Source organism: Salmo salar, chromosome ssa20 (assembly GCF_905237065.1).
Source record: "Salmo salar chromosome ssa20, Ssal_v3.1, whole genome shotgun sequence".
Lineage (NCBI taxonomy): Eukaryota > Metazoa > Chordata > Actinopteri > Salmoniformes > Salmonidae > Salmo > Salmo salar.
The window spans coordinates 21,860,289-21,885,954 of record NC_059461.1 but is presented as its reverse complement, the minus strand read 5'-3'; the positions used below and the strand labels follow the sequence as shown (position 1 = coordinate 21,885,954).

The 25,666-nt window shown below is 43.2% G+C and overlaps 1 protein-coding gene across 10 annotated transcripts in view; it reads right to left on the bottom strand.

Annotated features, from left to right (window-relative positions):
• Window positions 1-6,166: 6,166 nt before the first annotated feature.
• LOC106579913 (RIMS-binding protein 2) overlaps window positions 6,167-25,666 on the bottom strand; it is a 116,901-nt gene continuing 97,401 nt past the window's right edge. For 4 of the 10 annotated variants that reach the window (XM_045703078.1, XM_045703079.1, XM_014160272.2 and 1 more), the window contains 14 exons: window positions 23,277-23,428; window positions 22,288-22,923; window positions 21,573-21,713; window positions 21,077-21,229; window positions 18,496-19,242; window positions 17,164-17,284; window positions 14,845-15,020; window positions 14,157-14,325; window positions 13,880-13,942; window positions 13,425-13,528; window positions 12,820-12,846; window positions 12,237-12,308; window positions 11,871-12,014; window positions 6,167-9,164 (listed from right to left, as the gene is read on the bottom strand). In XM_045703078.1, coding sequence (XP_045559034.1) covers window positions 8,970-9,164; window positions 11,871-12,014; window positions 12,237-12,308; window positions 12,820-12,846; window positions 13,425-13,528; window positions 13,880-13,942; window positions 14,157-14,325; window positions 14,845-15,020; window positions 17,164-17,284; window positions 18,496-19,242; window positions 21,077-21,229; window positions 21,573-21,713; window positions 22,288-22,923; window positions 23,277-23,428 — 2,900 coding nt within the window. In that variant the 3' untranslated portion in view covers window positions 6,167-8,969. Of the gene's footprint in view, window positions 9,165-10,997; window positions 12,015-12,236; window positions 12,309-12,819; window positions 12,847-13,424; window positions 13,529-13,879; window positions 13,943-14,156; window positions 14,326-14,844; window positions 15,021-17,163; window positions 17,285-18,495; window positions 19,243-21,076; window positions 21,230-21,572; window positions 21,714-22,287; window positions 22,924-23,276; window positions 23,429-25,666 lie in introns of all 10 variants that reach the window. The other 6 variants (XR_006760884.1, XM_045703074.1, XM_045703075.1 and 3 more) reach the window with 6 other exon arrangements.

Here is a 25,666-nt window from a genome sequence, read left to right as displayed (position 1 = left end):
CCAAGACCTTAGAAAACATTTTTTAGACCTCCACAAGTCTGGTTCATCCTTGGGAACAATTTCAAAATGTCAGAAGCTACCACGTTCATCTGTACAAACAATAGTACGCAAGTATAAACGCCATGGGAACACGCAGCCGTCATACCGCTCAGGAAGGAGACGTGTTCTGTCTCCTAGAGATGAACATACTTTGGTGTGAAAAATGCAAATCAATCCCAGAACAACAGCAAAGGACCTTGTGAAGATGCTGGAGGAAACAGGTACAAAAGCATCTATATCCACAGTAAAACGAGTCCTATATCAACATAACCTGAAACCACTAAGCAAGGAAGAAGCCACTGCTCCAAAACCGCCATAAAAAAGCCAGACTACGGTTTGCAACTGCACATGGGGACAAAGATCGTACTTTTTGGAGAAATGTCAACTGATCTGATGAAACAAAAATAGAACTGTTTGGACATAATGACCACCATTATGTTTGGAGGAAAAAGGGGGAGGCTTGCAAGCCGAAGAACACCATCCCAACCGCGAAACACGTCATGTTGTGGGGGTGCTTTGTTGCAGGAGGGACTGGTGCACGTCACAAAATAGATGGCATCATGAGGTAGGAAAATTATGTGGATATATTGAAGCAACATCTCAAGACATCAGTCAGGAAGTTAAATCTTGGTCGCAAATGGGTCTTCCAAATGGACAATGACCCCAAGCATACTTCCAAAGTTGTGGCAAAATGGCTTAAGGAAAACAAAGTCAAGGTATTGGAGTGGCCATCACAAAGCCCTGACCTCAATCCTATAGAAAAGTTGTGGGCAGAACTGAAAAAGCGTGTGGAAGCATGGAGGCCTACAAACCTGACTCAGTTACACTAAAGGCAACGCTACCAAATACTAATTGAGTGTATGTAAACTTCTGACCCACTGGGAATGTGATGATAGAAATAAAAGCTGAAATAAATCACTCTCTACTATTATTCTGACATTTCACATTCTTAAAATAACATGGGATCCTAACTGACGTAAGACAGGGAATTTTTACTAGGATTAAATGTCAGGAATTGTGAAAAACTGAGTTTACATGTATTTGGTAAAGGTTTATGTAAACTTCCGACTTCAACTGTATTTATAAAGTTCTGTATCTGTTGTACAATGCATTAATCTCAATGGAAATATCCTAATTCAAGAATTACAATCAGTCAGCAATACAATCCGATTGCAATTTTTTTTTTAATCACACTAAAAGCAACAGCTGTCACGGGTGCTATCTTCGAATTCCCTGTCATAAATCAGCCAAGGCGCAGCGTGCCAGTAGTTCCACATATTTTATTTGTGAACCCGAACAAAACAAGAAACACGTGAAACTGAAACAAACGTGACGTTCTGGGGCTGCTCACACACAGTTGCACAAAAACAAGATCCCACGAAAACACAGGAAAAAACAGGCTGCCTAAATATGGCTTCCAATCAGACACAACGAATGACAGCTGCCTCTGATTGGAAACCATACCCGACCAAAACATGGAACACAAAACATAGAATGCCTATCACCTATCACACCCTGACCTAACTAAACAGAGAAAACACAGCTCTCCTAGGTCAGAGCGTGACAACAGCAGGGTGTTCTTTTTGTACATTTCATCATATTTACTGTAAAAAATTTTATGTACATTTCTCTTCTATAAAATATTTTCAGATAAAATAGCAACATTACATTATTCTACCTCCATGTGTTCTGGAGTGTGGTGATTTGACTTGATCTCTTATGACATCCCGACTCTTCTCCTCCACTCTGCTGTTCTCGGGCGAGTTCAGCAGGATGCAACGTTTAAAAACATTTGGTGTGGCTGTATTGTCTTTATGGTCCTGGCCTTTAGAACCAACCTGGTCTCAGGGCATTTCATATTATTCTGTACATACGGTGCTAGGCAAAGGTTTGGCCACACCTACTCATTCCAGGGTTTTTCTTTATTTTTACCTTTTTCTACATTGTAGAATAATAGTGAAGACATCAAAACTATGAAATAACACATGTTGAATCATGTAGTAACCAAAAAAGTGTGCAAAGCTGTCATCAAGGCAAAGGGTGACTACTTTGAAGAATCTAAAATCTATTTTCATTTGTTTAACACTTTTTTGGTCACTACATGATTCCGTATGTGTTATTTCATAGTTTCGAAAATAGTAAAAATAAAGAAAACCCTTGAATGAGGTGAGTTCAAACTTTATAAAATGTTTATTTATAATTGTTATACCCCTTTTTTCATGGTATCCAACTGGTAGTTAGAGTCTTGTCTCATCGCTGCAACTCCCGTACGAACTCAGGAGGCAAAGGTCGAGAGCCGTGCGTACTCTGAAACACAACCCAGCCAAGCCGCACTGCTTCTTGACACAATGCTTGTTTAACCTGGAAGCCAGATGCACCAATGTGTAGGAGGAAACACCATGCACCTGGCGTCCGTGTCAGCATGCATTGCACCTGGCCCGCCACAGGAGTCACTAGAGCGCGATGGGACAAGAACATCCCTGCCGGACAAACCCTCCCCTAACCTGGACGACACTGGGACAATTGTGCGCCGCTCCATGGGTCTCCCGGTCATGTCCGGCTGCGACAGAGCCTGGACTCGAACCAGGATCTCTAGTGGCACAGCTATCACTGCAATGCAGTCCCTTAGACCACTGAGCCACTCGGGAAGCCGTGTCCAAACTTTTGACTGGTAATGCATATCCGAGACACTTAGTACGATATGTTATGATTTGTATGGTATGTATTAATTTGTGGATGTCCATCACCCATTTCATATGATATGTTACAAATTACAATTTATATTATATATCACTAAATTGAAAACAATACAATATGTTACGAATTTGTAAAATGTATGATACAGTGCATTCGGAAAGTATTCACACCCCTTGACTTTTTCCACATTTTGTTGTGTTTCATCTTTATTCTAAAATGTATTAAATTGTTTTTTTCCTCATCAATCTACACACAATATCCCATAATGACAAAGAAAAAACATTATTTTAGATTTTTTTGCAAATGTATAAAAAAACAAAAAACGGAAATATCACGTGTACATAAGTAAAGGGTCTGAAGCACCTTTGACAGTGTTGACAGCCTCAAGTCTTCTTGGGTATGACACGACAAGCTTGGCACACCTGTATTTGGGGAGTTTCTCCCATTCTTCTCTGTAGATCCTCTCAAGCTTTGTCAGGTTGGATGTGAAGCATCGCTGGACAACTATTTTCAGGTCTCTCTAGAGATGTTGGATCAGGTTCAAGTCCGGGCTCTGGCTGGGCCACTCAAGGACATTCAGAGACTTGTCCCGAAGCCACTCATGCATTGTCTTGGCTTCATGCTTAGGGTTGTTGTCCTGTTGGAAGGTGAACCTTTGCCCCAGTCTGAGGTCCTGAGCGCTCTGGAGCAGGTTTTCATCAAGGATCTTTCTGTACTTTGCTCCGTTCATTTTTCCCTTTACCCTGACTAGTCTCCCAGTCCCTGCCACTGAAAAACGTCCTTGCCACCATCATGCGTCACCGTAGGGATGGTGCCAGGTTTCCTCCAGACATGGCGCTTGGCAATCAGGCCAAAAAGTTCAATTTTGGTTTCATCAGACCAGAGAATTTTGTTTCTCATGGCCTGAGAGTCCTTTTGGGGATTTTGGCAAACTCCAAGAAGGCTGTCATGTGCCTTTTACTAAGGAGTGGCTTCCGTCTGGCCACTCTACCATAAAGGCCTGATTTGTGGAGTGCTGCAGAGATGGTTGTCCTTCTGGAAGTTTCTCCCATCTCCACAGAGGAACTCTGGAGCTCTGTCAGAGTGACCATCGGGTTCTTGGTCACCTCCCTGACCAACATCTAGGAGCAACAACAGCTCAGCCACGAAATGGTAGGCCACACAAGCTCATAGAACGGGACCGCCGAGTGCTGAAGTACGAAGTGTGTAAAAATCGTCTGTCCTCGGTTGCAACACTCACTACCAGGTTCCAAAATTCCTCTGGAAGCAACATCAGCACAAGAATTGTTTGTCGGGAGCTTCATTAAATGGTTTTCCATGGCCGAGCAGCCGCACAGAAGACTAAGATCACCATGCACAATGCCAAGCATCGGCTGGAGTGGTGTAAAGCTTGCCGCTATTGGACTCTAGAGCAGTGGAAAAGTGTTCTCTGGAGTGATGAATCACTCTTCACCATCTGGCAGTCTGACAGACAAATCTGGGTTTGGCGGATGCCAGGAGAACGCTACCTGCCCCAATGCAAAGTGCCAACTGTAAAGTTTGGTGGAGGAGGAATAATGGTCTGGAGCTGTTTTTCATGATTCGGGCTAGGCCCCTTAGTTCCAGTGAATGGAAATCTTAAAGCTATAGAATAAATTATATTCTAGACAATTCCGTGCTTCCAACTTTGTGGGAACAGTTTGGGGAAGGTCCTTTCCTCTTTCAGCATGACAATGCCCTCTGGTCCATACTGAAGGTCCATACTGAAATGGTTTGTAGAGATCGGTGAGGAATAACTTGACTTGCCTACACAGAGCCCTGACCTCAACCCCATCAAACACCTTCGGGATGAATTGGAACACCAACTGTGAGCCAGGCCTTATCACCCAACATCAATGCCTGACCTCACTAATGCTCTTGTGGCTGAATGGAAGCAAGTCCCCACAGCAATGTTCCAACATCTAGTGGAAAGCCTTCCCAGAAGACTGGAGGCTGTTATAGCAGCAAAGGGGGGACCAACTCCATATTAATGCCCATGATTTTGGAATGAGATGTTCAACGAGCAGGTGTCCACATACTTTTAGACATGTAGTGTACATTTTAAAACAGGTTGGAACCGGTTCAGTGAACAAAACCAGAAAAGAACAAACGTTTTCAAGGAATAGAAACAGAACCAGGACCGAAAGTGATCCATACTGTTCCGGAACAGAACCGCTATTTTTAAAGCATGAGAACCGGTTAATAACATTACATTCAAGGCATTGTTTTCTAGTCCCACAACACTCAGAAACGTATTCCAGTGTCTGCCTGCAAGCTGAAAATCTTTGCCTGTGTGTTTAAGCTGCCTGCCCCTTCCATCGTCGAAGCATAGGCTACTGAGTGTACTGACGTTACATTGACGCTTGATTCAGAACATGGGGAGATTTTTTATTCGCTAGAGAAGAATGGATTAACTTTTTCAATGCTAGTTAAGGATACTATAGGCCAAGTTATCACGTTTCACTTGGGATTTATTAACTACAAAAAGCTAAGACATGTTTTTAATTCTGGTGCCGCTCTACACACACAAGCTTGTTAGCTAGCTAGCTCAAAGGACGTTCAAAGTTCCTCCATAGAAGCCGCTCTTTCTAGGTATAATTCTGTGGACCTAATTCATGTCATAACAAGATGCCCAGCGCTTCAAGCCTATTCCTCTTGCACTCTCCCCACCGACAAGATTTCAGTCGTGCCAAAGGCTACACTTGTCTGTCATCACTTATGTTAACAACTAGCTTGCCTGCTCTATCTGCACTTATTGGTGAAGTAATTAAATTAGCTAAAAGTAACAACCTGTTGATTTCAAAAGTTTAAAAAAGATCAGAAAGGAACAATATAAACATGTACTTTTTTGGGGTTCAAACTGGTTCAGAACTTTATTTTGCTGGTCGGAACAGTGGAAGAAAACAAAAGTGGTTATGTTCAGAACTAAACTTTTGTAAAATAGTTTTGGTTACAACCTGTTTTTAAATGTATCATGGTATTACAATGATCAAGTTGCATGAGACTGTTTTGAGAAGTGTGCTACCTCTGCTGTTTTTTTGGCTGTTCTCCTTTGTTCACTATCAGAGTGAAGGTTTCCTTTTCCCTTTTACTTAATAAAATAATATTATGCAAGTTGTCTTGCTTGAAAAAAATTTATTGTTCAAACTTTGGAGCAAAGTTGCATTTAGGACCTAAAAGTGCAGTTAAATAATTGTGTGAATCATGTTCTGTAATTTGATTACCCTTCAGTACTTCAGTACTGATGTAATTGCATTACTGTCTAGCAGTAAGTATTTTAAGTTGTGATTCTTACACATATCCCAATCCTTATTCAGGCCTAGGCCTGTTTAAGAGGTGCTCAATTCTGTCCATCCTCTGACTTTGCTGTTGCACCATGGCATTTGGGGAATAAAACACGGCACAACCAACATTACAAAATATCAAATTTGTTTTATAAAAAAAATTGCACATGCACACCCACACAATATTTTGTAACCACCAATATAGGCTATTTCTTTTCATAAAGCTAGCACACAATTGCAGACTTTTAAAACATGGTTTTGAAGACACCATGGGGAAAGCTTTGCACTGTTTGATTATAAATTTTTATGTACAAAAAAGGCAGTCTGAAAATCAAGTATAAACATTTAAAAACAATTTACAAATGGACAAAGTACAAAAAGAGCAAGTCATTCAAACAATATGTATAGAAGCAATGACGGACAACTTATTATGGAAAAAATGTACATCTATAAACTGTAGATTGAAATGCCTATTTGGCTGAGAATTGTACAGAAAGTTATACAGAATGCTTTTGATACATTCTTTTTTGGCAGTCTCAGTTCAAATCTCATGTAAGTAGTAGTTAAAAAAAACAGTGATGTAAATTGAATGGAAGGATGAAATGATTAACAAAATAGTGTAAGTAGTTATTAACAGATGGAAAAAGGTTTCATTTCACATACAAACTGGACTAGAAAACGCTGGATATCTGCATACTCATCATGGATAGTTTTGATAAATATAATACATTGGCTTTCAATGAATCATACATTCACTACTCTATGTTGGGGGCTGACACAAACGCAGTACTTCTGGGCAAACAGAAAGAGCTCAGATTCATAAATGAAATGGAGTTGGCTTCTGTGAACATGTAGTCAAATTAGTTGGAATTCTAGGGGTCATTATGGAGGTAGACTTGTTTTGTTGAAATCACAATTTCTATGAAACAAAAATAACTTAATATGACTTACATCCAAAAAAGGTTATTCTATCAAACCTTGTGTCTGGGATAAGTCAAAAACAACATTCTCCTACTGCAAAAATGCACCTTTGGAGTGTACTCTACAAAAATGTTTTGTTTTAAACAAAATGAAAACCAACTGCACATTAATTCACACCATGCTTTGTTGTTGCACAGGAAGAATGCTGATTTAAACTTATCCTGGAAACAGTTTTGATTGAACCGGCCTTCAATTGCATTTCCTTCTTGGCCATTGTCTTGTACACAAACCTATGTCAAAATGGGATTGTGAATGCAGAACGAACACATTGCAAGTACTGTATATAACATGAAGAACAAAATAAAAGTGCCTTGAATTTTTTGTGCCAAAATAGTGACAATGTACTGACAAAAAAAAAACATTAAACACACCTTTACATTTTCACCACACTTCTTTTTTTTCTTTTTGTCATTTTAATGTGGACAGAACATGAAGAGTGTAAAGTTGGGCCTTCTGAAGTTTCAAACAAGCTAATAATGCTCAGGTCCTCCGGAAAACATGACACTCTTACAAGTAATAAAATGCACATCACGAGCTTTGATAAACATCTTCTGCAAAAATATTTCATTTTCAGAAGTATTGCAATGACATGAATGCATACAGGACATAAAAACTCTCCACTGACTGGACACAAACAATTGTGCATTTATAAGGCAAATACATGGAGGTTGGTTTCAACTAGGCATTTCATGACCATTCAACTACTTAAAAAATAAAGAAACTGAATCTTGAAACCCTTTCCTATCTAATGTGCTTGTCCAGAGGTCTTTTGGTGTGTTTGAAGAACTAATACTTGCTGTTAGGAATTGATACTTGCTTATCTGACTTCGGTCTTTCTGGAGATGTAGCATATTTTACCACTGCACAGATCCTGGTCGTGACTAGTCAAATGTGTACCTGGGCTTGAGTTGAACTGAGAACCAATCTGACAATTAGGTTTGTATGGAATATTCTGTATGGAGGTAAAGAAAACGATGACATGCTTTTCACTACTGCAATTCATTTAGTACATTTTGCTCAAACAGTGTAGATTCTGTCATCAAATGCACCGACAAAGCATGCACATGTGCCTTGCTAACATGTTCTGATAGAAAAGGCCATCAGTTAGCATATGCTTCAAACGTTGGGTGGGAATGATCATTCTGGATGTGCTTTCAGGTAAAACATGCAAACCTCCCATACAAGGACCTCAGCTGCCTGGCCATAAAACTGCTCTTTTCCTTCCCTCATTTTGGGTACTACAACATGAAGTGTATGGTTAGGATGGGCCACCAGTAGTAGTCTCATCAAGTATGATGTTGACTGGCCATTCTGAGCTCTATTGTTTGATCTCAGCCCTAAAGAGACTGGTTTAAACACCTCATATTCTGGGGGACATTGTTGTCTTCAGTCAAACACACACCTACGTACTATTGTCCAATTCAAAATTGAGAATATTTTATCCCATCGCATTGCAATCCTGTGCTTCAGATAGCAAAATATACATGACCAGAGGTTGGCTTATGACATTAAATGTCAAACTATGAGTTCCCTGGACTGTATTCAAAATACATACTTCAATTAAAAAATAAATGGTTTGTAGTAGACAACAACAGATGTGTAAGAGTACAGCAACTGACTGGTTATCAAATGCCATCAAAATCTTAGACCACTGGATTTTTTCTTCTCACAGGACTGAATTTACAGTAATGGAAGTGTTTGAGATTTAGGGCTCTATTCAATCCGCATCGAGGAAATTCAGCTTTTCAGCGTGATTGAAATTTAAAGGCAATGTACCCGCTTTAGCGGAGACTGCATTCATGGTAGGGGGGTTAAAAAGCCAGCCCTCTTGCACCGCAATCAGAAATGACCTTTACATTTCTATCACGGAATCTGTACCGCTTCAGAATTACAGATTGAATAGAGCCCTCTATGATGTGGTTGGTAATATACTTCAAGTATATGAAGGGGTTATTTTACAGTGCCAAGTCTTTTCAATAGTTTCTTCCCTTTGGAGAGTAGTCCCTTTTTCTTTTTGGAGGACAAGTCGCGGGGGCCCCTGATGGGACTGCCAGGCCCCACGGTAGCAGGGCCAGTGCCGGGGATGTGTTGGCGCACTTTGGGGTAGACAGCTCTTCTGGGCGGACTCGATTTTTCCAACGGAACCTAATGGAAGACCCGTAAGGGACAGTTCAGGGGGGTTAAAAAGCCAGCCCTCTTGCACCCCAGTCACTACTCCCTTCCACTCAGTCCATTCTGTCTCAGCAGGGCCACCATACCTTTGGCTTCATCAGTCTAGCTCCCTTATAGTGCAGCCCAGTTCAACTTGTCAATGCTCGGATGTCGTCTCTTTAGTGTACTGAGGTGCTGTATACCCCCCTCCCCCACTGCCATGTAGACACAGTCTGTCATCAAGCTGGTTTAAAAGATAAAGACTTCAATGCCAAAGAATATGTCCACATACTACTGCTCTCTTTACCAATAGCACATTTTATGCTGAGATTCTCCAGAATGGCTATCAGTGGCAAAGGCCATGCCTTTCACACAAAAACAAGAGATGCAATATTGTATTAACATTATGGGACAACATATGACAGCAGATTTTCTTTTTAAATATAAAGGGCATTCATATACAACTAGGTTACAGTAAACATCTAATATCTACATATTCCTTAATTGTAATCATGAGCTAAAAGGCTTCTTTTCAATTGCACTTAGGAAAGATGTAACCTTAAGATTCCATTAACATGAGACTGTAGTCTCTATCCTTAAGATCCCATTAACATGAGACTGTAGTCTCTATCCTTAAGATCCCATTAACATGAGACTGTAGTCTCTAGCACAGTAGTATATGGCTGTAGTATATAACTACATATTAGACGTTAAAAATATGGTTAGAAAATCTAATTGATGCCACTTTCTATGAGAAAAACATGTTAATAGCTCTTTTTGCCATTTCGCATCATTCCTTATGTGAAAGAAAAAGTGCACCCCACTAACAACTTAACAAGGGCATTGTGGAGCGGACCACTATCTTGGGAATCTATGGGTAAAGGAATGCCAATTATATTTGTATCTGATTGACTGGATTGCCTGTCTGGTAGACATTTGATTACCATTGACTTGTTTCGAGCAGTTTGATTAGATTAAGTGTGGCAGGGTGCACTGCTTCAAGGAGAGAGGAGGTTCTATCAGAACGTTAGCTATAGAGTCTGATTGAATGTTACCACTAGTACTACGGGGAGGCAACCTAGACGTGCAACAATGGCCTTTTAGCTTACCATGATTTACAGCAGGAGGCTTATCTTGAGAGACTGACATTGTAATGTACAACACCCAGAGAAACAACTGAAGATACCATGCTTCTTGTCTAATGCATTGGCTAGGGTGGTCTTCCTTAACTTGCTCAGTTGGTAGAGCATGGCATTGCAACGCCAGGATAGTGGGTTTGATTCCCGGACCACACATACGTAAAATCTATGCACGCGTGACTAAGTTGCTTTGGATCAAAGTGTCTGCTAAATGGCATATATTATTTATAAGTTAACACAACAACCTGAATGCTTTTACAATAAACTCATGTCAAATATTAGCAAGGACTTCGCTGATAACTACTTTACTGAGGGAAAATGTACTTACTACGACTGTGATATGTGGTTGTCTCAGCTAGCTATCTTAAGATGAATGCACTAATCGTAATTTGCTCTGGATAAGAGCATCTGCTAAATTACTAAAATGTAAATAAAAACTGTAAAGTATGTAAACTGGGGTCAAATGTGTCATCCTGTTGTGTTCCACAGTATTCTATCACTAATGTTCTGGTTAATAAAAAATAAAAAAATATTTACATCCATTCAAAATGAATTAACTGAAACATAAACTGGCATAATAAAGGTCATAAAAGGTGTGTGTGTGTTGCATACCGGAAACTAAGGGAACCCATGTCATCTGCATTAGACGAGGGGAGCGTAACCTTGGTATCCTCAGTTGCTCACTTACGTGATGGAAACAGAGCCTCTAAGGTGTGAAATGAACACTCTTCTTCTGTTTTGCCAAGCGGGTGAGGAAAAGAAAAATGCAGTGATGGCATTTCAATAGTCTGCACTATGAGAATGACAAACTACAATACCAGCCAAGATACTTCAGATGAAACCTGTTGTTATTCAAACATTAACTTGCAATTATTTGTTAAACAAGAATTATAGTCACATTATTTTCCAGCTAGCATTATGATTACTTTCGAAATTATACTCTCAAAGAGCAACATAACCTTCTTGATATCTTGCATGCTATTTTACAAGTAAGCAATATACAAAAACAAGGCTTCAGAAGCAAATACAAAAGTTATACTGTACTAGACTTATTTTTCACTATAAAAAGATTCAAGGGGAATTCATGCATCTTAAAGAGAAAACATGCGGTGCTACAGTCTACATATTTCATCCTCCAGTACATCAAAACGATTTCCTCTATTAGAACCTATTTTAGACACAGGTAATACTCATAAAGCATTTATTGCAATGCTAAATGTGCATGTGCAAAAAAACAGTTAAAGTTACAATTCTGCATTTATTTTATTGTTTCTGTTTATTCTCTTTGAGAACGCTATATGAATATGTCCACATTTTAAAATCCTTCACAGCAGTCAACATTAAAAATAAAAGTACCTCTGTCAAGTATTAATAGTTTTCGTTATATTTCTGAGACATCAACAACGTTTACAGCATAATGCTCCAAAGTCTGAATTCCCATCATACGTTCAGAAATGAAACACTCACAAGCACAGACAGAAAACTAAAGGAGTAAGGAGGTAAAGGGAACGGAAAAGAGTAAATGAATGACAGAGGGCTAGTACTGCGAAAGAGCATGTACCCTTTTGGTCTTTATCCGCGCTGCAGCGTCCTGGGGGTATCGAGAATCTCCACATGGAGTGTCAGTGAGAAAAACCTCAACATCATCAGGCACTTCTTCTAGAAAGTTGGAGGGAACAAGACCTTTGTGTCCATTGAGCTCGCCCTGAGGGATCACAAACACACAGGGTGACTCGCATAGAATGTACATCGGATTCCACAATATAGCAGACTAGACAAAAGGGTTACAAAATGATCATTCATTGTTTATCATATGACTACTATTACTATCACTGTCATTTCCACTGGTGTTTATTTGCGCAAAGCTGGTTGAAGACAATGTGCTCCTTAAATATCATTATGTGTAAGTCACATCTCACATACTTACATAATGAAACCCATCTTCATCAATTTCACCAAAAACTGTTATGACGTCACCAGCGCAGAATGTCAGTTCAGCCTGTCAAAACAGTGAGATGTTTGAGTTAAGTTTGACCTGCTTTCTCTACAACAATGCAGCTTGAATCTTTTGAAGATTGTCTCTACAACCCAACCCCATGGGATATTATTAGGTTTTAATTTGTGTGAAATGCTGTACTTCCTATTCCAATCACTGAGATGCATTGTAAATCTAGAAGTGTCAATGCAGTCTTGGCAGACTGTTGCAACTATCAAATGCATCAAGTGTTGGATGTTTGAAAACAGGATTGCAACACAGACAAAAAGGCATACCATACTACTATCTACTATCCACTCCTACAGGCCTCTCCAAAACACACAAACCAAACATAGGAGACTGCTCAACACACAGACTAACCAGAGGAAGGATGCCAGCGCAGGCTATGAGTGAGGGGCTGTGTTCATGAGAGGGGTACACTGTAGCCTAATCCACCATGTGAAGCCCACCTCTTCTGAACACTCCACCAACAGTTACAGAGAAAACACAGAGAGCGGACGCTCCTCTAACTCACCTGCTCATTCAGCCTGTCTCTCCCATACTGTGTGGCCGTGCCAATAGAAAGGTGAGAGTGAGTGAAACCAGGGGGAAGGGCCATAAGTACAACAGGAAAAGGTTAAGCTACTAATAAATGGGGACTAAATAATGGTACAGACTGGGAGTAAATCTAGGGAGCAAGTACGGCTAGTGTATTTGTGCAATGTTGGCAAGGCAAGCAGGTAAGTGGTTAGTAACAGGATAGAACATACTCTACACCTGACTCCATAACAGCAGTAATAGTCTTCAACAAGGATGGTCCTCCAAAAGCATCATACACACAGTACAGCATATAGCATACAGTTGAATTATTCTCTGATGAGCTGTGAGACATCTAATATAGGAAAAACTGAGGTGTGCATACAGGAAATACTGTGTGACCTGGACAAAATGTACTCCTGATCATATCCTTTTTCTCAGTTTATAAAGAATTGACTGTCTATTTCTGTTTATATCATGTTATACAATCAAGGGCAGGGACAGAGGCATTGAGTCACATGCATCCTGATGGTATCTGGTCTGTAAATGGGGGTGGAGCCGTGGAGAAGAGGATATAAAGCTAGAGGTCTAGCAGTACAGTACCTCCACATCCACGTTGGGGGAGCTCTCCCTGGGGTCGTAGTCATACAGGGCCACCATTCTACGTGTGGACGAGGGGTGCTGACGCCCACTCCGCCTGTTCCTCTCTGGACAATCAATAAGAATGATAAGTAACACACTAGAAATACTCACCTTACTACTCTCAGTTGTAAATTCCCACACTAAAATGACAGTATGTAATGCCTTATGATTTGGCATGAATGACCGTCTATTACCATGGCAAAGGCTGAATGAATGATTCCGTTTCAATGATACATGGTACATGAAGGTGAAAGCCATAATGAACACCCCCACCACTTTACTGGAGACGAGCATTTTGGAGACTGACAGAAAATACCCATAATTCCCTACTCAAACACTCATAAGAAAAGTGAAGAAAGGGTGGAAGAAGAAAAGCTTGAAGATGAAGGAAGAGTGCATCTATAGAGAACACAGACCTCGCTTGGATTTTCGGGACCTGCGGTTTATTGAGCGGCCATCTTTGAAGCGGTCGCAGTTCACTTCACAGGAAAGCAGAGAGAGAAAAAAGAACGAGGGAAACGATTGTAGAGACAGAGAAATTAGAGTACCATCAGCAAAAGACATCAGTGTAGAAAAAGAAAGTTAGAGAAAGAAGAGAAGAGAAAGGATAGAGACACTCAACTGCAAAGTAGAGAGCGAAAGAGTAGCAGAGAAAAGAAAATAGAGAAAGTGGGAGTCCAGGTGCTGCACTACCTAATTTCTCTACAGGAGTGTTGAGTGGGAGGAAGCCCTGTTTGAGTAGCTGGTCCATCATCTCATCATCCTCAGTCTGGATCTCTGACACCATGTTACAGGGGATCAGACCTGGACGGTCACGGATCTCTGCCCTGTAAAAACCATCCGTGTCCTTATCCCCAAACACCTGACCAGCACAGAGAACAATGTTAGCAGGGGGGAAGAGAAAGAGACTGCCACCACCATTACTGTTTTAATAGCAAATTCAAAGTGTAGATGCAGAATTATATCAAATTCTGGGCCTGTCCATTTTAGTGAAATTTAATGACCATAATGCTGTAAGTCAGGGATCATCAACTTAGATTCAGCCACGGGACGATTTTTCTCTTCAGTAGATGGTTGGGGGGCTGGAACATAATCATTTGTAGACTGTTTGAATTGTAGACAAATTGAATGTAAGAAGCCCAAACAGATATAGTTGACTAAAATATAATCATTTCAAACCTTGCTTGCTTTTGTATAAGATCACATCTCTCTATTATGCATGGGAATATGTGGGAACAGATTTCCTAAATTAGAATCACTTGCTGATTTGGCCCGTGGGCCGCCAGTTGGTGAACCCTGCTGTAAGTCATCACTAGGCCCTATTGTTGTTAGTCTGAGTGAAGCAGATTGGACTACAGCACTGTGTGGCTCAGGCAAACACCTTGATGATCTGGCCCTCTTTGAAGGGCAGCTCCTCGTCAGCAGCATCAGGGTTGGGGGACATGGACAGAGGGTCGTAGTCAAACAGGGCCACAAATATACGCGCCAGGTCCTCTGGCTCTGACTCTTCGTAGTACTCTGGCGACCGGCGCCCGCGGCCCTGCCCGCCGTACCCATCTGAAACATAGGAGAGGGCACTGCTGCTACTGCCAGCCCTGCTACTGCCAGCCCAGGACAGGCTGGGGAGCAGAGCGGAGTGGAGGGTAGGGGGACGAGAAGATGTCACTTTGTCAGAGCTGATAGACAGGGGAGAGGGCCATGAAATGTATGTGTGAAAAACAGCTTTAAAGGGGTTTGAAGAATGGTAATTCTACACTATTGTGTCCATTGCGAAGTTCATCATCCTCTCAAAGAGCACCCGGCTCAAGTTTTTTTTATAAGACCCTAATTACAGAGCAAAATCTACAAATTTGAATTTAATGAGAATATGTTAGCAAGATACTTATTTTACAAAGTCTGTGCTATCTATAATTGACAGATAGCACAGATTGGCAGTTTTTTCACACATCTCTGAATGCTGGTATGACAGACACCAAAACAACAAACAGAGTACCTTTATAACACTCACAGATACAGTTAGAGGTCAAGTAGGAGAGACGCCAGCACATGTCAAGCCAAGCTATGGGATGCAGAGGTAACTAGATGACAATGCACATGAAAATAATGGAGGGAAACAGACTGACTGTTCATTGCTGTTTTACTTCACCGTCTCAGAGCTCAACAGATGCATGCGTTCCACTCTCCAAAATGAGGAAGTATGCTTCATTATCAATACAAGAGGGGTAAAACCATGCTCACATTAGAAATAAAGTAAAGGTAAAGGGCAAATTAACATTCCCGAAAGAAATTAGAACATCAAATGCCATAGCAGAAACCTGACTCATCAGGAGCATATCAGGGACAGTGAGGGGAAAAGTATCACATTCATTCACTCATGGATTTCCTGGCACGAACCAACCAAATGCTTCAATAGCACAATTCTGTGAACATTTCTGTTAAATGATGTTTTAATGATACAATACTAATGTTTGGTTTAGATGACAGCAGTTTCATCACTGTGCAATGGAGTGATACCAACAAGACACCAGTCCACTTACACATCCAATGGTTTTCCTTCTCACTGGACTGTAAACAATCAGTCATGGAAAATCACAGAGTCAACAGGGGGAGGCAATACGCCCTGGGAGGAGGGCCAAGGAGGAGCAGAGGGAGGGTGAAAATAAGGAAGGAAGGAAGGAAGGAAGGAAGGAAGGAAGGAAGGAAGGAAGGAAGGAAGGAAGGAAGGAAGGAAGGAAGGAAGGAAGGAAGGAAGGAAGGAAGGAAGGAAGGAAGGAAGGAAGGAAGGAAGGAAGGAAGGAAGGAAGGAAGGAAGGGGACCTCAAAGGGAGGCCTGGAATTGAGGCTGCAGGCAGACATACAGGAAGGGGACACTCATTCTTCAGCTACAGAAAAAGTGTACATCTTGTCTTCCCTGTCAGCCTCGTGTAAAATTCACACTCAAGCTTTAGACTACCATTCACCTCTAATATCAATTAGGGTTCTTAACACTGTCTTTTCTGTCATTTGCAAGGTTTATATATTTTGTTCTAGAGAGAAGCTGGGCCACATACCATTATGATGGTATGTCCTGTGCCGAGCTACACTGCCGTGATAGTAAACATTCTCCTTGCCAGGTGAGAGGTTCCCCTCACTCCGCTCACTGTTACTCTCCATCATGGTGATCTCTACAGACGATACCAATCAGATCACAGTGTTACTGTTAGGGACCCCCCCACACTGCTCTGGCCCACGGCTTGGCTGGACATGCTGCTGGGGAAGGGGGGTCAGGTGGTGGGATAAGGAAACAGGTTGTACTCTGGAGTTCTTCAATGTAAAACAGCAGTGCTTTGCACTGTGTGAGACAGAGGGAAGGGTTAAAGCGGGTGAGCCCTCTAGGATCACAGTATATAAAGTCTATAGACCTACAACCACACATCTCTTCATTTCTTCTGTTAGAAGCACCAAGTAAACAGTAGCAGCCCCTCCCCCGACCTGCTTATGCCAAGTCAGAAACACCATAAAGACGTATGAAGATGGACTAAACTACAGGTGTAGGGCACACCACTACAGAGAACTACATGGTTGTTTAAGGTCATGTGTCTATGGGAAAGATGTTCAGCTCAGCTCACATGAGTAAGGCGACACATGGGATAAATAAATACACAACAACAGTCCCTGCAGAGGAGGCCGGGGCCTCTCGTCATGTTGTGACCGCACTAACCAATGGAAGGAACCATCATGGGCCGTCGCTGTGGGGGGTTGCCGCCGTGGACCGGCCTCCTCCCTGAATGGTCCAGCCGGTCACCATGGGAGCATCCATGGGAGGGGGAGTTCCCTATAATCTTTAGAGGGAGAGAAAATACAGCTTAAGTTAAAATAAACTGCCTTCCTCACAGAACGAACCAGCCATTCAAAAGGATCGCAAAACTATAAGAGCAAATGACGTCACTTCCATTTGTCCTTAAGGAGGCAAAATAAGAGTAATAAATAAACCCATAAAATAAAGAGAACAAACAAATAAATAAACCATCAACAGAACCAAAGTAAATCAACCCCAGACACCACAACAGGATCAGATGTTTAGCTAAAGACCATTTGTTTTTTTTGTTCTGCTCATGTCAGCTCCTTGATGAGAAGAGGGAGTGAGCGAGTAGAGGAAAGAAAATAGAATGGAGAAAGGCATGGTTAGCTGAGCACAACCAGAATGGTTTCAGCCTGGGGCCCAAACCAGAGAGAGACTGAGGCCCAAAGGCTTCTCATCCAGTTAGTCATACAGGATATATGGGACAGAGATGGGGGCAGGGGAATCGAGCAACAAGCTGACCACTGCTGTGTGTGGTATGGGAGTAGGAGAGGACATTCTGCTGAATTTTTTGGGGGGAAAACATGAAGAGGGGAGAGTTCATTGTCTGCCAAGCACTAACATGATGCAGATGGACTGATGGCTAAATCAGCTAAAGGCTATGAGAGACTACCCTCGATGTAGTCCCACTAGGAAAGGCTTGATTTGTCATAGGACCCCAGCCTTTACGAGCAATGAGAGCCAGGACATGCTGGAATTGAGATCCCCTGTGGAAGGTGGAGCAATCATGGTAAAGTCAAAGGTGGGATAGGATGGGCAAGATGTCTGTCAGAGCTGCATATCAACCCCATTGGCTGGTTGAGAGAGGAGGAGGGCGGAGCAGAATAGGGATAGCGCATCCCCATGCAAACTATTATGGTTGAGCTGCCATTTTGTTTTAAAATGAATCTTTCTCCTCAGAGACATCAGACACAAAAATGTTTTGAAATGGCCTTTAGGTAATCAAAAAAGCTTCACTTAAAAACTCACTGAACGTTCTAAAAACGAGCAAACTACACACATGAAAAACTACAAATAAGAATCACCATGAACATGTACGAATAACTTGCCAGAATACTGCACAAAACAAAAATAAATCAATGTAAAGGTGGGAGACCCATAGAGATAAAAAAAGAAACACCAAGAAAAAAGGTATGGTTTTACTGCTTGCTGATGGAATATACAGCAGATAAGAGTCTGTGTCACACACACCAGCGGCTGGTCCGAGACCCTGTTGAGCCTGTTCACATAGCTGGCCCTAAGGTCCCTGTGATAGGCCCTGTCCAGCTCGTGGAGCCTGCCCTCGCTCAGGGCTCCGTGTCTGGGGCTTTGCCCTGGCTCCCGCGTTGGCCCGTAGTGCACCTCCCTGTTCCTCAGGTCAGACAGGTGGCCCGTCTTAGGGCTGTCACAGTAGTCCTCATCCATGCTGCACTGCCGTGTCAGCTGTTTCTTCCTGCCTGCAGCCAGGGCCCTTCGTTCTACCGGCCCCTCACTGTGGATGTAGCGGATATGGCCCCTCATGGGGCTGCCGTGGGGGTAACCCCTGTACCCCAAAGAGCCCTCCTCCTCGCTGCCACAGTCCAGGCCACTGTCAGGACTCTTGGTGAGCCGGCGCAGACTGCGCTCCTCGAAAGCGTAGGCATAGCGGGGAGAGGAGTGCTGACGCTGCAGCAGGCGACGGTGGTTCTTGCTGGGGGAGAGGTGGTTGTGCTGATGGGGGTCCTGCTGGTAGATACGGGGGCCCCTGCGATGCATGCGGGGTGTACCAGGCCTGCCTTCGTCGTCAAAGCGCAGGCGCTGATGATGATGACCCATCCCATTGACTCCGTCAGGCTCGTCCTCAGCCACCTCAGGGATGCTGTGGAGCCGTTTACGACGTAGGGACTTCTGTCTCACCACCTCCCTCTGTAGGTTCCAGCAGTCCCTCTCCTCTCCCAGGTCCTGACGCCTGTAATACTTCTGTAGGACCAGAACGGGCCAGCCACAGAGCGGAGCGCAGTGTTGATTGGTTTGGATTGGCATTTGAATGAAGAGTTTTGTTTAAATTTCAGGAGGTTCGTTTAGTTTTTGAAGGTGTTAGAACAGGCAGGAAACAACACAGTGTGTGAATAAAAAATAAAATGGGAGAAAAAAGACAAAATAAGGACATAATTAGTTATTTGTGGCAGAATGGCCAGATGTAAGGCATGCAGTGTCATTCTGTGAGCTTGGGGAAATGGAAACGGGAATCTGTGGGAGGAACCAAAGGCAGTGATAGACAGCCACACTGAGGATGGGTCTGGGAGAGGATTTCGGTAGCCAGGACAGATTAGTAAATCTGCCATGTGAGAAATCCTCACAGATAAATGAAACAGGTGACAAACTCACGAAACATATAAGTGAATGAACTAATTAATAAAAGCCTTAAAACACATTGCACCAAGCACAGCCTGGGCTAGTGAATAAGAAATATATATACTAACCAAGAGGAATAAGGCAGCAAACTGAGCAAAGCACTTGCATAAGCAAAATAAGACATGTTAAAAGTATCTCAGTCTGTTCTAACATTTTCAGATATGACCCGAGGTCTGTTCTTATGACAGATTTAGATTTTCCAATAATGACTATTTGCTAAATCTCAGCTGTGCTTGCTTCTGCTTTTTGACCCTTATTGCATGTACTACTGCACAGAACTCTACTCTATTTCAAGAACATAATACAAAGACATGAATACATACAGGACATTCATTTGTTGCACAGACATGAGACATACTGATGGATGACATGAGGTACTGTCATATGAAACATAGGCAGATTCAGTATCGGCATATTGATACTAGACCTAAAAACACTGTTCTGTTGAGTACAGGATTGGATTCATACACTGTAAGGCATCATATTTGGCTGACTTATCAACTGAAAGTCTACTCACAGCTGAAATATAAACATGTTTCTTTGGAAGCGACTCGGAAGCCTTTCATACATCGACAATCCAAATGAATACATCTGAACACTTTACTTCGTATTTATGATCAACGCAGTACAAATTGCCTGTTTCACTACTAATAATGTCCCTCAGTAGATCTTGTTACACAATGACTACTGGCTACACATCCACATGTGTCCCTTCAACATACTCAATGGAGACAGGTCCACACATCCACAAAGGTAACCATCTACACATCACGAAGAAAAGAAACTCGAACACAAAAGGTAGAACATGAGACGAACACAACCAAAAGTGAATTATTCCATTTAAGTAGCCTAAACTCACTTAAATGAGATTCCCCTATGCATTCGATGTACCATGATGACACTTCTAGCTGATGGTACAGTACATTTTATAAGGTAAATGTTTGGCCACTGAGATATTCTGTTAAAACACAGAGTATTAACAGAGTATTCATGAACAATAATGATTACAAAATATGGACATTCTTAAACTGTACATTAAAATGCAATACATATTGAGACAAAACAACATTCCATGTTTCGATCAATACCAAGCTCAGTAAGACAACGCATATTGTGTTCACCTCTTCATACAGTACATGCTGGGTGTGTATTACAGCCATTCAGATGGGTAAGTTAAGACTTGGATGATAAAGCTGATGCAATGTGCTGTTCAGCTCCGACAAGGCTGGAGCACTCAGCAGGCAAAGCCACAGCGGGCCTGCATGTAAAGCCTGACAGTGAGAGACAGGGCAGTCTGGGCCACGGTAGATGGGATGACCCTCCCTTTCACCCAACCCCCCTCCGTACTCTCCTCTCCAGGTCAGACCCCCATTAGATGTGGTATGTGTGTGTGCTGTACCTTGAGAGTGTTGTGAGAGTTGATGCTGCGTCGACGGCCCTCCTCCAGCTGCATCTCAGAGTACAGGTCGTCCTCGTCCTCCTCCATGATGTCAGACAGGTCTGAGCCGCGGCTGCTCTCTGTCTGGTAATCTTCACTGTGGCTGTAGTGGTGCTGGGAGAAAGGGGGGTAGGACCAGCTTTAACATGAGCCACAGGTTAAAGTAACACCTTATTTTAAAACTTATAAGGTCTTCATTTTTCTTTGTTCCACATCACTTTAACTCTACACAGAATAGAATAGAATGCATTTTTGCCTGGAGGAACATCTCCAGAGTGATGATGGGGAGAGATACAAACTGCCCACTGGGCACACACTGGTTGAATAAACGTTGTTTCCACATCATTCCGATGAAATTACATTGAACCAACGTGGAATACACGTTGAATTGACGTCTGTGCCCAGTGGGTGTGTTATTCTGTATTTAACATGTGACAGGGTTGTTGTTTTGTATTACCCGTACATGTCTCCCTAGTTCAGAGCCTCTGAGGAACTCGTCCACTGAAGCCCCTCTCCTCCTGGTGTGGGGAGAGTCATAACCATCCTCCTCCTCATCAGAGTTTATGCTCCGCTCACTGAAGATGTTCCTCTTCTCAATCTGACAGGAAAACAGAGACAAGAAAACCTTACATATAGCTGCAGGTCAGAGGAGGCTGGTGGGAGGAGCTATAGGAGGACGGGCTCATTGTAATGGCTGGAATGGGATAAATGGAACGTATCAAACACATCAAACATATGGAAACCACGTTCGACATTCCATTTATTCCATTCCAGCCATTACAATGAGACCGTCCTCCTATAGCTCCTCCCACCAGCCTCCTCTGCTGCAGATGCATCACACCATCACAATGATATATGATATTAGTTCTCTATAGTGTTGACTCGGTAGTACCATGTAGTGTTGAGAGTCTCGAAGGCACTTGGCACACAAATCAAGCTCTGTTGGCGCTGTACATCATCATGCCATAGGTCAATCTGAATTATAAACTTGGTGGTTCGAGCCCGGAATGCTGATGTGACAAAACATGTATTTTTACTGCTCTAATTTACTGCTCCGCGTTGCGTCGTGCCTAAGAACAGCCCTTAGCCGTTGTATATTGGCTATATACCACACCCCCTTGGGCCTTATTACTTAAGTATACTGTATGTATAGTCGCTCTGTGGCTGCTTACCCGGTTACTCTCAGCGAACACTCTCTGTGCAGCTTCCCTGGCCATGGCCTTGGCAATGGTGTTGGGGATGGGGGCTCCCTGAGGCTGGGGCAGGATCCTCTGAGGAGAGGGCGAACGGCGCCCCTGGAAGTGGGGCGGCTCCAGAGTGTGTCCACACATGGGAGGAGGGAGGGGCGAGAGGGAGCGTTCCCAGGGCAGGCCAGGCCGCAGGCCTGCCTCATGCTCTTTGGTTTCTGACTCTCTGGCACTTACTAGTTTGGGCTTAGACATGGGGTAAGGCTGGTGTTGGGGGTGGGGGTGAGGGGGTGGGTGGCGCAGGGGCTGACCATGGGGCAGGGTGTAGGGCTGGGATTGAGGGTGGACCTGAGGTTGGGGGTGTGACAAGGGGTAGGTCTGGGGGTAGGGTGGGTGTGTTTGTGTGTGTGGCGGGTGGTGCTGGGGCATAGGATGGGGGTGATGGTGGGGTGAGTGATGGGGAGGCCCCAGGATATTGTACGGTATGGTGGCCACGGGGGAGTCCTGAGACTCTCCTTCTGCTGACAACGTCCTGACAATGACCTCCCTGGCCTCCAGACACTGGATCCTGTTCAGCTCCACTGTCACATAGTCTGCCGTAGGGTACATCACCTCCGCTATCTGGACACACACAGGACAGGGACCACACACACACACACACACACACACACACACACACACACACACACACACACACACACACACACACACACACACACCTCTTCAATACACATATCTTATGTAACAAACATAATATATTATTTCAGGCAAAATGGACCCTGGTTAACATCTGTTTGCAAATCACTGCATGACAAAAGCCCTGCAGAAACCAGACTGAACATCCCTGTTTCATCCACCAGATGGCGGTAGAGTGTTACACACAACTCACAGCATTGAAGGTTAGAGGTTGCAGCATTCACTCCCTTTCACAGGGTTGAACATGAGGTTCTGCATAATACATCATTCAAACGCACCTTTTGTCCCTTTGTGCACACGGCATAGCCAATCACGTTGGCTCCGTTGGAGGTTCCAGTGGGGGTGAGGAGGGGGGGCTTCCATCGTACCTGCAGCACCCCAGGGTTCTGGCCCAACTGGACCTGCACCTCCTGGGGAGGGAAGGGAGGACCTAGGGAGGACAGCAGAAACACAGGAGTGTAAGGATTTAACACAATACATTATAACACTTCAAAAACAATACAATATCAGCTGAGATGTCAGTATATTCCATTAAAGGAGAATAATGTCTTGACCTGATTCCATACAATGCCTGAGAGGCACTCGATAGTTAATGTTTAATTTGATTATTTAAGCAATAAAAGTGTGTAATGAGACAATTAGGAAACAATATGATGTGTATTGTATGTACAGGTAATTGCCAAAATAATGGAAACACGAGTAAATGAGGGATACAATGTACTGTATATTTAATTAAAGCAGGTGCTTCCACAAATCAAATAAATATTACATTGAGCAATGTCGGAGTGGCATTGACTAAAATACAGTAGAATAAAATACAGTATATACATATGAGATAAGAAAAGCAGTATGTAAACAAGCTGTTTTTCAGTCTCTCGGTCACAGCTTTGATGCACCTGTACTGACCTCGCCTTCTGGATGATAGCGGGGTGAACATTTTTGATGATCTTTTTGAACTTCCTGTGACATCGGGTGCTGTAGGTGTCCTGAGGGCAGCTAGTTTGCCCTTAGTGATTTTTTGGGCAGACCACACCACCCTCTAGATAGCCCAGCGGTTGCGGGCAGTGCAGTTGCTACAGTTGATACAGCCCGACAGGATGCTCTCAATTGTGCATCTGTAAAAGTTTGTGAGGGTTTTAGGGGCTAAGCCAAATTTCTTCAGCCTCCTGAGGTTGAAGAGGGGCTGTTGCGCCTTCTTCACCACACTGTCTGTGTGGGTGGACCATTTCAGATCATCAATGATGTGTACGCCGAGGAACTTAAATCTTTCCACCTTCTCCACTGCGGTCCCGTCGATGTGCATAGGGGCGTGATCCCTCTGCTGTTTCCTGAAGTCCATGATCAGCTCCTTCGTTTTGTTGACGTTGAGTGAGAGGTTATTTTCCTGCCTCCACTCTCCCAGGGCTCTCACCTCCTCCCCGTTTGCTGTCTCGTCATTTTTGGTAATCAGGCCTACTACTGTTGTGTCGTCTGCAAACTTTATGATTGAGTTAGAGGCGTGTGTGGCCACGCAGTCATGGGTGAACAGGGAGTACAGGAGGGGGATGAGAACGCACCCTTGTGGGGTCCCAGTGCTGAGGATCACCAAAATGGATGTGTTGTTTCCTACCTTCACCACCTGGGGGCGGCCCGTGAGGAAGTCCAGAACCCAGTTGCACAGGGCAGGGTTCAGACCCAGGGCCCTGAGCTTAATGATGAGCTTGGAGGGAACTAAGGTGTTGAATGCTGAGCTATAGTCAATGAACAGCATTCTTACATAGGTATTCCTCTTGTCCAGATGGGATTTTTTTTTAACCATTATTTAACTAGGCAAGTCAGTTAAGAACAAAATCTTATTTACAATGACGCCCTACCCCGGCAAAACCCAGACGACGCTGGGCCAATTGTGCGCCGCCCTATGGATAGGGCAGGGTGCAGTGCAATGGTGATTGCATCGTCTGTAGATCTATTAGGGCGGTAAGCAAATTGAAGTGGGTCTAGGGTGTCAGGTAAGGTAGAGGTGATATGATCCTTAATTAGCCTCTCAAAGCTCTTCATGCTGAAAGAAGAGAGTGCTACGGGGCAATAGTCATTTAATTCAGTTACCTTTGCTTTCTTGGGTACAGGAACAATGGTGGACATCTTGAAGCAAGTGGGGACAGCAGACTGGGATAGGGAGAGATTGAATATGTCCATAAACACTCCAGCCAGCTGGTCTGCACATGCTCTGAGAACACGGCTAGGGATGCCGTCTGGGCCAGCAGTCTTGCGAGGTTTAACACGCTTAAATATCTTACTCACGTCAACTATGGAGAAGGAGAGCCCACAGTCCTTGGTAGTGGGCCGCATAGGTGGCACTGTGTTATCCTCAAAGTGGGCAAAGAAGGTGTTTAGCTTGTCTGGAAGCAAGATGTCGGTGTCCACGACGTGGCTGGTCTTCCCTTTCTAGTCCATGATTGTCGGTGACCCTGCCACATACGTCTCGTGTCTGAGCCATTGATTTACGACTCCACTTTGTCTCTGTACTGGCGTTTTAACTGTTTGATTGCCTTGCGGAGGGAATAACTATACTGTTTGTATTCAGCTATATTCCCAGTCGCCATGCCATGGTTAAATGATTTCAGTTTGTGGTTTGTGCTTTCAGTTTTGCGTGAATGATGCCATTTATCCATGGTTTCTGGTTTGGGAA